Raw genomic sequence first — 14,113 nt, 5'->3', positions numbered from 1 at the left:
TAGCGCCTCACTTCTAAAATGATCCACTAATCTAGAAATACAGCAACAAACTGTGCATGGTGGAATTGATGCTTTCTCTGTCTGAGAGTATTGCAGCGGTTGAAAGAGGCTTTTCAGCAATGAACTTACAAAAAAACACATTACGTACTGGTCTTAAACGAAGCGTTAAACTCAATTATGAACAGCTACCTAAATGGAAAACCCCTTTCAAATTTCTATGCAGAAACCTCTATAAATCATTGGCTTGATTGTGGAACTGGCAAACGTCATATTTGATTCATTTAAAAAACGTAGTACCAAACGTAGTATAAATTGACATTCCAGATAACTTGACTTTTGTCATTTAAATAATTTCATAAAAGAAATAAATTATTTCATAAAAGAAGTACTAGATTACTATTTGTAACCTAGTATTTCCTTTATTACTGTATAATGTGATCCCAGCATTTGTAATCCTATTAACTACTAATTCATTGTGCAATTTATATAAATGTTTGCAATAAATAAGAGAAAATTATATTTTTATTTATTTAGAACCTATGGATTAGTTTCAAAGGAGGACGGGTACATTGTTGGACAAGCCGTCCTCGGGGACGGGTAAAATTTCTGTATATATATATATATATATATATATATATATATATATATATATATATATATATATATATATATATATATATATATATATATATATATATATATATAATCTAGGTAAGGGATTAAATATTGATAAAAACTAAATTTCACACAAAAAACGGGGGTCAAGGTACTTGCATCAGATAATTATTATGAGCAAGCTATGGAACAGAAGTTGCATTTAAAAAACAAATTCAGATTCAAAATACTCAAAGTACTATTGAAAAAGGTTATTTTTTTTTTCGTACAAAGCTCGTCATAAGCAAATCTCAACATGAATAAAATCACACTTACCTAAATTCGACTAAGCTTCAAAAATATATATCAATATGCTGCACATGTTAAAATAAATAAGATAATAAATAAGAGAAATAAATAAGAGATAGATGTTATAATAAATAAGAGAAAACTATGTTTTTATTTATTTAGAACCTATGGATTAGTTTCAAAGGAGGACGGGTACATTGGTGGACAAGCCGTCCTCGGGGACGGGTAAAATTTCTGCATATATATATATATATATATATATATATATATATATATATATATATATATATATATATATATATATATATATATATATATATATATATATATATATATATATATATATATATATATATATATATGTTGCAACGTAAATGATGTCCTCCACCAAAAGATGACGTCAAAAAAGAAAAAAAAAAACGACGGCACGGCTTTCTATTCTTACAACTTTCTTGTTTTTCGTCAAATAAAAATAATTTTGACTATATTCGATAAATATTTTTAAGCATATATGGGCATTCACATTTTGAACCAAGTGGTGCAAGAAATTGTCAGCCAGAAAACCTCAAATAATCTGATGCTATTAGAAAAATGAAGCAAAATATAGGTTAACAGTTTCCTATTAAAATCCTGAAATAAGACGATTAGACAATGGTAAAAAATTTTCACCTTATTTAATGAATAGTTTTATAATTAAACGTGTGTGCTTCCTAGTTTTTTTTTTTTTTTAAGGATCAAATTGAAAAAAAAAAATTACGATTTCGTTTAGCAACTGAAGTTTTCCCTCTCCCTCGAAGTGAGCTTTAGCTACCATTTTGAATTTGTTGAAAAGGAGGGGGGATGAAAAGGGTGGAAGGCTATTGGAGCATCCTCACAGCATGGAATTTGCATTTGTGATTCCACATAATCGGGATTCACGCTTGCACGAGCAGCTCATCTTACATTACATTTTCCCTCGGCAATCGAATGCTGTGTGTGCCTTGTGAATGGTCCTTTAAACACTACTATAAAGACAAGTGAGATGTTGTTATCTATGATTTTTTTCCCTCTCAGTCGAATGACACAAAAATCAAAGTCGATAGGACTAATAATTCAGAAATCATAAGGGATTTAGTAAGCATGAAGTGCAAAAAAATCCATATTTTATTTATATTGATTTCGCGTTTGAAACTCTTATCCAGAGAAATAAGGTACTATTATCTTCCTTTTTTTTCTGTATAATTAATCAAGTGAAACCAAAACAAAGTTTATAAAAGTAAGAGTTTAAAAGTTATAATATAATGCTTAAAAAGTACAGTTTTGAATTAATACCCATTCAAACGTTTGACATCGTTAGAGAGAGAAAAAAAAATTATTGCATCCTTTATATTGTTTTATGCTGAATTGAATGCGAGCAAAACCAAGTCAATTTTACGAATAATTAAGAAGTGATGAGAATTTTAAGTATTAAATTATTAATTTTGTCATTTATCTTATTATTCATAAAACACTTATTACTTCTAAGCTCTTAGTTATTTATTTATCGTAAAACAAAGTGCAAAACGTAAGCGAAACAACCGAAATAACTTTTGATCTCTTTTAACTTTTGATCTCTATTAATCATCAAATTGTCTTTTTTAAAGCATTTGATTACATTAACTAGTTGTCAAAAATATTTATATTCAAAACAGAACTATACAAATGAGAAGAGGAGGTAAGGGAAAGGGAAGGGTTAAGACATCCATCCGGTTTTCTCGCCAGATGGCGTATTCGAAAGTAGCGATCGCGAATTATTATTATAGTTATAATTTGTAGTTAGGGGTCAGTAGTTATATTTTTAAGAATATGAAAGTGTATTGTGTTTACAGAAATGTTTGCATCTCTTTTAATTAATTTTTTTAAGACATATTTTTAACTAGGTACTTTTGTTTCCTCTTCCAACCACACAGCAAACCGAAGGTGCTCTCCAATCCAGTCCCTGAATACAGTTGAATGAAGTGTTTCATAATCAAAAATCGGCAATAAACATAGGTCTCTTAAATTTTAATTCAAGTTTTTTGTTTCAATGTTTATTTAGAACTGCCTAGGAGCTTTATGAAGGGGCTTTCCAAAAACCTCATTCGCTATCGCAACACTCGAATGCACCATCTGGGAAGACTGGTTCCATATCTTGCCTCTCCCTCTTCCTTCTCTTCTTTTTCTCACTTGTATAGGGATTTACTATAATATTTTCCCCATTACTTATTATTTTTAGTATTTAATTTTCAAAAAAAATATTTTTTAAAATTTATACGGCACTTTCTTTTAGAGCTATGTTCAATGTAGTTTTCAATTCCACATAGTTTCCTAACTTAAAAGGTTTTAATCTTTTTGAAGATCATGACAGAAACTAATGTACGTCCTTCTCTCACTGTCCACATGCTAAAGGTGAAATCATGCAAAGTATTGCCATGGGTAGAGAGTCTGCTCTACGCCACCTGTAGCCCATTCTGATCACCAATACTTACCTCACGTAGAAATTCCCAACTTCATGATTTACGGTTCGCGGTTAATCGAAAATTTAAAATAAATAAGACGTGTAAATGTTAATCGTAATCTTAATCTGAAATTCAGTTGTTTTTCTTCGTGAATCATATATTTTACTAGTCGTTTACTTTTAAATAGTCTGCATTTATTTCATTCAAATTTATCAATAAAGGTAGATTATTTTAACTATTTTATACATAGTACTTTATCAGAATTTTAAAAATGAACTGATAACACATTTTATTAGTTTATAATTTTGATGATTCGTACCGATTTTATATGTTTCAAATATCGCATTGCTTAATTATTTTTTCTAATTTAATTCAACCGGCTTAAGGAAAGACATGAATATAGTGTGATTTTACGATTATATTCATGTTTTTCCTATCACTGATCACACTTAATTTGTTGAATTGCATAACTATTTTGTTATTGAATTGAAAATATAAATTTTATTTGAAAAGATTGGTTCTCTGAACATTTTGTATTATACCTGTTTAATAATTTTTATTCAAAAACTAGATATTACTATTCTAGTTCGGGTTTCAATTAATCGTGACTGCCCATTGTGGATAAGAGAATCATATTTTAATAAATATATATCTACATATGTTACGATTTTTTTATTAAAATTATTAATTTACGTTTTGTTTTAAAGAAATAGAACAAAATAATCACTAAATCTTGGAAACTACTGTTTAAAGTCTGTTTAGCTCCTTGGCGATTGTAGTTGGTGCATCAGATCACTATATGGAAATAACTCCTAGTTAAAAAAAGAATATATCATGTAATAAAGAAAAATCTGTAAAAAGAAGGATATAAAGGCTCAGTTACAGAATGCCTTCATTTTCTTAAAAGCACACTTACATCAAAAGGCAACATAAATTCTTTGAAGAAAGTAAAGAAGAAGCAAATGAAAAGTCTGTGGTTGTACAAGTAGAAAATTTTGCAATTAAAATTCAAAATTAGGTCCAAGCTGCTTATTAGCATCATCAAGCAATCCTCACTTATCAATAGGTGACGATTTTCATTTACGTTTCTTACGAACAAAAAAAGGGACTGAATATACGTTTAAGTAATGAAATGGATCACGGAAATGTAACTGTTTTTACCTTCCTTGCTGTTTCAATTGATAACTTGTTAATTATATTTCTGCAATTATAAAGCATTTTTTGAGTGATAAGGCCGTAAGCCAATTTCAGCAAAAATATCTGTTCACTAATTTAAATTCATGTTAGAACAATATGGTGTAATGTCAACTTGAAACTTTTTGCCACTAAAAATGCCATGGGAAAGGGACTGCTGATGGTATTGGTGGTATTATAAAATGTTCAGTGTGAGGAATAATCTTGGCTGGAAGATTGGCCACAACTGCAGAAGAATTTGCAAAAGTAGCTGCAGAAAATACCAACCCAATATATCAAAGTGGCATTTATTTCAAAAGAAGAGATAAATAAATTCAAAGCAAATCTTGCAGAAAGAGGGAATAATTCCCATTTTCTTCCTGACACATATAGCATTCACTACTTGAAACCTGTAAGAAACTCTTTTACTGAATATAGTGAGTATTTTCTTTTCTTTTCTAAACTGAAAAGATTTCACTTTAAAGAGAACAGGCAAATTATTATAAATGTTGTTACAGGTGAAGTTATAGAAGAGTCAAATACACCAAGCTATGAGAATATGCCAAAGGATGTATTAATAGTTGGGCAATTTCTGTTGGTAAAATGAAAAGGAAACAGATAAAAAAGAAGAAAAAAGAACAATGTTCGACAAAGACTTCATATAGTAGATGAATATATAGAAATATTCTGTTTGAGAAAGCATGAAAATGAAGGAAGGATACTATGTTTCCAGAGAAAGAAGAAAAATGCTCGAGACTCTGATCAAATTATGTAGAGATTAGAGAATCCTAAAATTACAACAGATGGCTCTGGTTCAAGACTTCGTTGTAGATTTAAATTTTATAATGCCTTAAAAGATGAGTGAATTACTGTTAACTGTAGGTTTAAATTTCAGAATGCTTTTCTAGTTCAATAAATTATTGTAAATTGAAGTTTGTCATTTTTAACTTTTTGTTATTTGGTTACCATTAACAAGTGCCTTATTTCTGTGGTTAATATAATTATTTTTCAGAAATATAGGTCAAATTATAGTAATTAATCCCTTCTTTATGTATTCTTATTTGTCCAATTTTTTTCTTTTTATAGCTTGGCTAAGTTTTTATGAAAAATATGATAATGTGATAATCATATCGAAAAAATGGCCTTCCATTACTATTTTTTAAATTTTAAGAAATGTTATAAATGGAAAATTCCTAGGTTAGTCATTTTTATTACTTAGCTATGAAGATTATGAAAGTCTAAATATTAATCATTAAAAATATGTTTAAAATTTTTTGTTACAGTCAAAAATACATTGATTTTGTCCTTTTGTTACTGCTGGAAATTCACCTTTTCTCTTTTTTAGTCTTTATCATTCATTTAAAAATTGACATACTGAATGAAAACTTTTGTTTATATCGGCATTTTTGAGAACTACAGTAAACTCCCAGATTCGTGGAATTGCGTGGTCCATGAAGAGTGGATAAGCAAATTCGCAGATAATCCGCAAATTGTTTGAAAAAGACACACATCATGAAATTTTTATTATAAATGATTATTTTAATTTCTATTATTACATACCCTCGATTAGCAGTTTTATTCGCATTTTCTTCTGCATTTTTTAAAAATTTCAACGCTATTAAAAAAAAAAGCAAAAAATGATGTGCAAAACTGTGCATAAGCCATTTTTAAAAGCTCTTATCAGTAACAAAATTAAAAATAGACAACTGAAAATAATTTTGAAATCATATAGCCCATAAATTATTCAAAGCCCTGCTTCATTCTTTTTCCTTTAGGGGTGTTATGTGGGGACCATCCTCATTTGTTAGTTTTAAATTTTATAACACTGATAAAGAGTTCCAAGAATGTGTTACACGTTGACTAAATAAATGACTGAGGATAATTCATTACCATTTATTATATGAAGCCATGATTAAAAAATTATTTACTTGCTTTCAATATTATTGCTTTGAATAGCAACAATACGATCCAGGAGAAAAAACTGCTTGATGGGCTCCAATTCTATTAATTGAAATTTGAATTCCATCCTTGTGAATAACTTTGCTCTCTATGAATGACTTGCTATTTTCACCTTTTCCTTGCTTGGTTTTACTTATTATGTATTGCACTTGAAGCTGCAATATTTAAATGTAGACCCATTATTTGATTAATTGTGAATACCTGGGCTACAAACATAAATGTTTGCTAGAATGTGGTTCTGAAAATTCTTAAAATAGTTACATCTCTATGAATTTTTTAATTTTCAATTGTAAATCCATGTTGTTTATCGTTGCAACAAAAACAAAGGAAGCAAGAATGATCCATCCGTGGATTATCTAAAGTTTATTGTATTGCATTTTTTAAAATTACATTTAGTATTTCTCATGAAAAACTGTTTAAGTTTTTCTCCTTTTATCTTTATCATTTATTTAAAAGTACACATACTGAAAGGAAACTTTTGTTTTTAGTAGCATTTTTATTTTGCCGCAGCAGGTCCTAGTAATTACTGTTTTTTTGGAAAATTTAGATTATTCTAAGTAAGTAATGCAAAAATTGAGAACAATATTTTATTTATCAGTTTTGTAGTAGGCTTTTTTATTATTTTTTATTTATCATTATTTATTTTAATTAATTGTTTTGAATAACTATTAGTTTTTTTTTTACCATTTAAATATTTTAACATCAGTTATGGATTTGCATTTTTTTTTTTTTTAGATGGCTTCAATTCCCTCAAATATGAAACTGGTTATATCTATCATAAAATTCCTTAAAGACGAATCAGCGCGGGATACTTTGACTCCAGATACTCGAGAAAGTTTAGAAGGTAGGTTGTAAGATGTCTAATACTTTAATCAGGGCTGAAAAAACCTGAGCTTTACTTAAAAAAAACCCAACCCAGGTGGGTTTTTTGGGGTTTAATTTTTTTTTGTATAGAACAATGTATATTATTAGTAGACAATCTTGTAACATAGTATATAATTTTATTACTAAATCTATAACAGCATGCAGTGTTAAGATAAGTTAAGTATAAATTTTAACAAACAAATTAAACTGTTATGCCACTTCATTTCATTTTTATTAGATGAGGTATAGCCAAAAATGTTTCCCAATTTCGATTAATTAATTTAATTTTATTTAAACTCTGTCTTATAGATATTTTAAAACAAAGTTTGGTGATAACTGAAAGTTAGTCTTATCAGAATAACACCCAATATTCTTACCACCCCAGTAGCTTTTCTTTCATTTTTAACAATTTAAGATTGACCATTATCAGCATACAAAAAATGAGATGACTGTTAATTATTACTTATTAGTTGTACAAATTTTTTTATTTGAAAAGTAACACAGAACCAGAACTTAAACCAACCAGACAATGAAACTCTAAGCCTATATGAAAAAATAATTAAAAGGACGTGTAATCAAGCCCTTACTCCTTTCTATTTTTTAACTAATATACTGAATTCAAAATACAATGGAAAAAAACTTTCTAAATACAGGAAGAAAGAAGCAGAGGATTGGATTTCAAAGAAAAATGTTGAATGATTAATTCTAGTTCTGTGTTTCAGAATAAAAGATCAAGTGTGTACCCACATTCATTATTTAATGAAAGTCTGTTGAAGAAAACAAAATAATTTGCCCATTTTATGATTTAGTTAGCTCGCCAGCAGCTATTGAATGCAGGTTTTTTACAAGTGAACATGTTTGGTCCGAACTGCAAAACAGTTAAAGTCTTGAAAAAGCTTGTTAAAGTTTAAAGACATTAAATGAGTGAAGCAGAACCAAAAGAAACTATTACAGAACTTATAACTAAATTAAATATGGCATTCATTTTATTTTTACTGTGCCAATATATCATCAATTCATGTAAATTACAAAATTTTCTTATAAAATTTATATTATGTGATATCATTGAACTTGAAATATTTTGGTAAAATACAAAGTGTGTTCCATTTCTGCTATGTCAAAATATTTTTTATTCTTTGAAATATAATATGTTTCCATAAAATGAAAATTTCAAAAATGTATTAAAAATGTTTTGCTCTACTTTTTAGCATCTAATCAAGATTATTTTGCTTAAAAATGAGGAAATTGAGAAAAATATTTAAATATGTGTGAAATTATAATGCTAACTGTAGTAATAACAGAAAAAAAAAAGGTTGGCCAACCAACTCCTTTTTTTTGTTGTTATTTTTTAAAAATACCCACTAAATGTGGGTTGATTAGTTTTTTTTGGACAGGTGGGTGGGTAGACAGTCCTGACTTTAATGGATATTTTGTTTGCTATAATTTACCTTATTTGAAATGGAATTTTTTTTTACTTTTTATTAAATGTAATATTGCTCATGCATAAGAATTAGTTATTAATATATGATCAAATTAGAAGTTTTAATAGTATTTTTGTGCAGTAAGATCCTGACCATCTGTAATTTGACTATTGAAATTTTCTAAATTCATTTGACATTGAAATCGATAATTTATTTTATTTTTTCTTGAAAGTAAGTATTCTCTTTCTATTATATTTTACATGATCTTTTCTTTTAATAAATTTCAGTAAGAAAATTTTTTGTAGCGTTTACTTCAGCATTTTCTACATCATCTAAAAATCAAAAATAAACTTTTTCAATACTTCATTATTTTTCATTATCTATGAACTTATTTATCACATTTTTCATTATCTATGAAGTTATTTATCACTGATATATAGATTTAAAATAAATAATTGAAGCCTAAGATTTCGAGACAAAAGATTTTGTCTTATTTGAAATGTTTCATTTGTGAATTAAGTGCAATCGTAGTTTCTTTCTGTTTTTAGCGATTTCTCTTACGAAGTAGTGAAACGATTTTTTTTTTAAATGTTTAACTGCTTTGGATTGAAAAGATTTAAATTTTTTAATGATAAACAATAAGAACTTTATTTTTAAAATTGGATATCCTTCTTTAGAACCTTGATTTTTTATTGATTATGAGGAAATGTGTTCTTTTCAGAATTTATCGCTTTTTTCATGAAGCTAGAATGAACCCAGCCCAAAGAACAGTTTAGTAATAAATAAAATTTTAGAAACAAAATGAAAAACAAGGAAAAAATTAAAATCTTCTGTCTACAACTAGTGATCAAAAGAACAATTTGTTTAATTTTCCATATGTTCTGTCATCGTTCCCAACCCTTCCTCACACAAGTGATTGCAGGGGGTTGAGGGGAGAAAGAACGAAGCATTTTATCTCTCCCTTCCGAATTTCACAGTCCAAAGAGGAGAGGGAAGTGTTTCATTTTTATTTTTACTAACACTAAATTTATGTTGGACTGTTGATGTCATAAATATTGTGGACATCATAGAATCCTTCCGCAAGTTCCGCCCCTCCTATGACTGCCGTGATCATTAATTTTCTATTTAGCACTTCATTTTCTTTTTAACTATTCATTTTCTTTACTGAAGGTTGAAGGTCACTGAAGAATCTTCATTTTGAAGGCTGCTGTTACATTTGACCGTTACTATTGTAACTAGCGAATGAAATAGTTATTCTTCCTGGTTGCACCTAGAATAAGGTAACCTAATGTGGGAAGGGAGGCCGAATGTATTTCAACATATTGCACTGCTATCTTCAAATTATTTAGTTCGTTCCCCCTACTTGTTCTACAGAATACCATTCATACATTTCCTTCTCTTTCTTTTATCTTACTACTACGCTCATTTGCGTGAAAGATGTTCCTTCCTTGATGTCGGATGATAAAGATGACATAGAAAATGAACTAGATGATGATTTACAACGTTTGTTTTGTTCTGACAGCGAAGAATCCAATTTCAATAGTTTTGAATAAATATATGATCAGAAATATTTGAAAAGTAAATAAAAGAAAAATGGTGATTTATTTTTATTTTGTGATCAGTTTATTTTTCATCGCATACACATTCTCAACTTACGATTTTGATTGGTTATACATATTTCTTCTGTAAGTAAGTATCATTCTCAATTTTTTCTTTATATAATAAGGGTGTATATAATTTTTTTATTTTTTATCAGTAACTGCTTTCTAAGTATAGAGTTTATGTTTTAAAGATTATTATTTTTTAAGTGTATTTTCATGCATGTGATATTTGATAAAAATCGATGATCGATCGAAAAAAAAATGAGAGTGTGGGCTTTACGGAGGTGCGGCCTGTAAGATGAAAATTGAAATTTCTAGCAATGTTTTTTGCGGGTGCGGCCTGTACAGCGGTGCAGCGTGTCCACCGGAAATTACTGTAGTTGGAAAGTAGAAAGGTGATCCAAGTTTCACAAAGCATTGAAACTGGTTTTTAATGTTTGTCATCAACATTACATTTATTGTTCAACAATTATTGTTAGTTTTTGTATAATATTTTTGTATTTTCCCCTTTTAAATATTAATTTATGACCCTAATGTGAATACTTTTTTGACAAGATTTCTTAAAATTTATATGGATTGGTCATTTAAGAACATTCTTAATGCATATTTCTCTAGCTGATGTCAAAATTTATTAAATTATTTTTTAGTTGCTGTTCAGTGCTTGCAAACAGCTTATGATATTGATTCAAGTGATGCAAGATTAACTGAAAGTCAAAAAGATGTCCTTTCATTAGACGAAATATTCAACAGTTATGTTCTGTCATTTGAGGTAAGAAAGTTAAAAGCAAGTGATAGTTTTATTTGTTTATTTTATTTGCTCAAGAAAGATAATGTTTATATTAATGTAAACATGATGCACAGTGTTTTTAAAAAGTGCTTAAAGGTGTTCATTTTTTATTTTCTTTTTTTAAAAGCTCTTAAAGGTGCTTTTTTTTATTAGTTGTTTTTAAAAAGTGCTTAATTTTCCCTTTTCAAAAATGAGATTTTTTTCTTTACAATGTCGAATTTTGCCACATGTTATGCAAAATCCTGGTTTGCCCATTGATTGTTCTAATCTATTCAACGTTGTCACAATTCATTCAAACACAATGCATTCATTCAAACACAATGCATGCATTTACATTAATAATACTGAGTAAAAAAATGAATTGGATTGGAATATTTATTCATGAAATAACAGAATAAAAATAGACTAAATATTGTTTTTAAGTTCATAATACAAATGTTATATAAGCACTATATAGAGTTTGCTTTTCAGAGATATGTTTTACAAAATGTGAACTTGCAAATTTTTTCGCTGAATTATTAAGTAGATTTGTAAAGGTAAGTATTATTAGCAGTTCAAACTCTGTATTTGATGTTAGGTATAACATATTTGAGAACCAAAAAAAGATGATGAGTTAGTTGTTGGCTCTGAATGCAAGGACTCCATTAAAGAACTCTAACAAGGAGAGAACAGAGCTTTTTTCTCATGTGAGAAAATACTTCTGTGCATCTTGTTATTGCTAATTTCCTTCATAATTAGAACATGCTGAAGTTGCTGATATGTCTAAAAAAACTGAGAAGACATTTTCCTCTGTGAAATATTTTATTGACTTATATCTCTCTATGCTACTTAAAGAAAATTATGAATCGTATTTTGATGCAGTTGATACTCTCGAGTCAGAGTTTTTGTCCTATCAGCTTGAAAAATGTCCTGAATCTACTATAAATAATGAAAGAGCTGATAATCAGTGGGCAGAACTCTCTAAAGAGAAAGGTCCTCTAGGAAAACCAAAATATGCAAGATTATCACGGGTGATGTTAGGAATTTTAACATTTCCTCAGTAATGCAGCCTGTGAAAGACTTTTTAGTCTAGTGCGAATAAATAAGACTGAGTTTAGGGGTAGCATGAATGCGTCTACTTTGCAGGCAATTTTGATTGCCAAGTCTCAAATGATTCAGCCTTGTTATAGACAAGTGTTTGATGAAAAGTTTTTAAAATCAGCCAAATCTGCTACAACTGTAGCACTTAACAAGAAAAATTGATTATTTTTTTATATGTGTTTATTGTCACATATGTTTGAGTAATAATAAAATATTTTGTTTTTGAATATGTTTTAAATTACTAAAATCAGCTATCATTTCTGTTTTATTAGTTTGATGAATAAGAATAATAATCAGAAATCTTGTCAGTTGATATGTATTATAATCAATAATAATTGTTACATTAAATCTTATACAGTTACAATTATACAAACATTTAGTGTAAAGAAGTAAACTTTAATGTCTCGACCGCGTGACATGTTCCTATTTTTTCCCCTGGCAGGTTGGCAGGTATGTTAATGAACAAATAATAAATGAATAATAAAATAAAGATAAATGATTTTTTTTTATCCTTGTATTAGGTCTATTTCTATAAATACTAATTTTAACATATTGAAGAATTTTGAGTTAATTGAAGAATATGCTGTGCGACATTTCATGGTGAATTTGCGAACATAAGTTTCAGAATGTATCGAAACATGGGGATGCTATCTGCTAATAATCTTTATCCAAAGAAAACCATGTAACCTAAATATCTAGCAGAATGAAGTGATTTTTTAAACAATGAATCATACAATATGCAACATATTATTTCAATATCTTATTCTTAAATATAACATGTTTCAATGTTTTTAAAATGCCACTTAACATTCAGAAATTCCTTGAGTTATAGAAAAAAGAAATATCGTAAATTATAGAAAAACTTGTGAATGTGTATTAGAATTACTATACAATCTACATTTTATTTTTCAAGCACTTTTTGTTTCTTCAAACTTTCTTGCCTAGAAGACTCGATTAAATCTGTAAAAATGATTATCCCTAAAATTTTGTATATAGCTATAATAAGTTATGTCAATTTGATTTTAGTAAGAAATCCTCGAATAAATATAGCAAAAACAACATATCTAAATAATATCAGATAAAAAGTTCAAGTATTTAAATTCTAAAAACTTAAAAAATCATAAATAATTTATAAATCAATTCAAATTTTCTTTTCAAAGGAGATTTAAAATTTTTTTTTTGCTTTTTGGACAGAAATCAGCTTAAAAATTGTCTATTGCCTAGAAACTTTGAGACATTTTCTATTAACAATTAATTAAACCTCTCCCAGCAATCACAGAACACTATTTCATTTTTTTTTTTACATTCAGAGTTCTTTTACTAGGTTGCCTAGCAACCTTTATTGCTACCCAACCCTTTATTGCTACCAATATAAACCTTTATTGCTACCCAATTTACGACCCAATTTTTTCAAAATTTTGTCTACCCCCCCTAATTTAAGTGTCTAGATTCCAAATATGTAAAAAAAAATATATGTTTTATCAAAGAAAGTACGTTTTTGTGTCTGATTTTGTAACTTAATTAATAGTTAGCACTAATTAATTAGCATATTTGAGGTCACCCCCGGGAACCATTAAGATTGACTTTTAGTTCGTGAAAATCCGATAACGAGAGTTATTCAGGGTGATATCTTTTTTTTTTTGTTGCGGACTGTACCTCCTAAAATATTTATTTATTTATCATTTTTTTTAAAGCACATTAGCGGACTTATAAAGTTTAAGTTGGGTAGGGCAAATTATCCAGTGCAAACTCTACAGATGTTTTCTATGAAAATATGATGGATTGTGAACAAATCAAGTTCTGAGCATTATTAATTAAACATTATTTAATAAGTCACCAACTCATATATACTAACTATATTATCACATG

The 14,113-nt window shown here is 28.2% G+C and overlaps 1 protein-coding gene across 3 annotated transcripts in view; it reads left to right on the top strand.

Annotated features, from left to right (window-relative positions):
- The first annotated feature begins 3,436 nt into the window (after positions 1–3,436).
- Positions 3,437–14,113, top strand: part of LOC107452623 (small glutamine-rich tetratricopeptide repeat-containing protein beta) — a 37,438-nt gene continuing 26,761 nt past the window's right edge. For 2 of the 3 annotated variants that reach the window (XM_016069159.5, XM_071187667.2), the window contains exons 1-3: positions 3,440–3,580; positions 7,227–7,335; positions 11,025–11,146. In XM_016069159.5, the coding sequence (XP_015924645.2) occupies positions 7,227–7,335; positions 11,025–11,146 (231 nt within the window). In that variant the 5' untranslated portion in view covers positions 3,440–3,580. Of the gene's footprint in view, positions 3,581–7,226; positions 7,336–11,024; positions 11,147–14,113 lie in introns of all 3 variants that reach the window. The other variant, XM_016069160.4, reaches the window with a different exon arrangement.

This window comes from Parasteatoda tepidariorum, chromosome 11, assembly GCF_982258835.1.
Source record: "Parasteatoda tepidariorum strain Cologne lab strain chromosome 11, Ptep-v5.0, whole genome shotgun sequence".
Lineage (NCBI taxonomy): Eukaryota > Metazoa > Arthropoda > Arachnida > Araneae > Theridiidae > Parasteatoda > Parasteatoda tepidariorum.
This window is presented reverse-complemented; position numbering and strand designations above follow the sequence as displayed.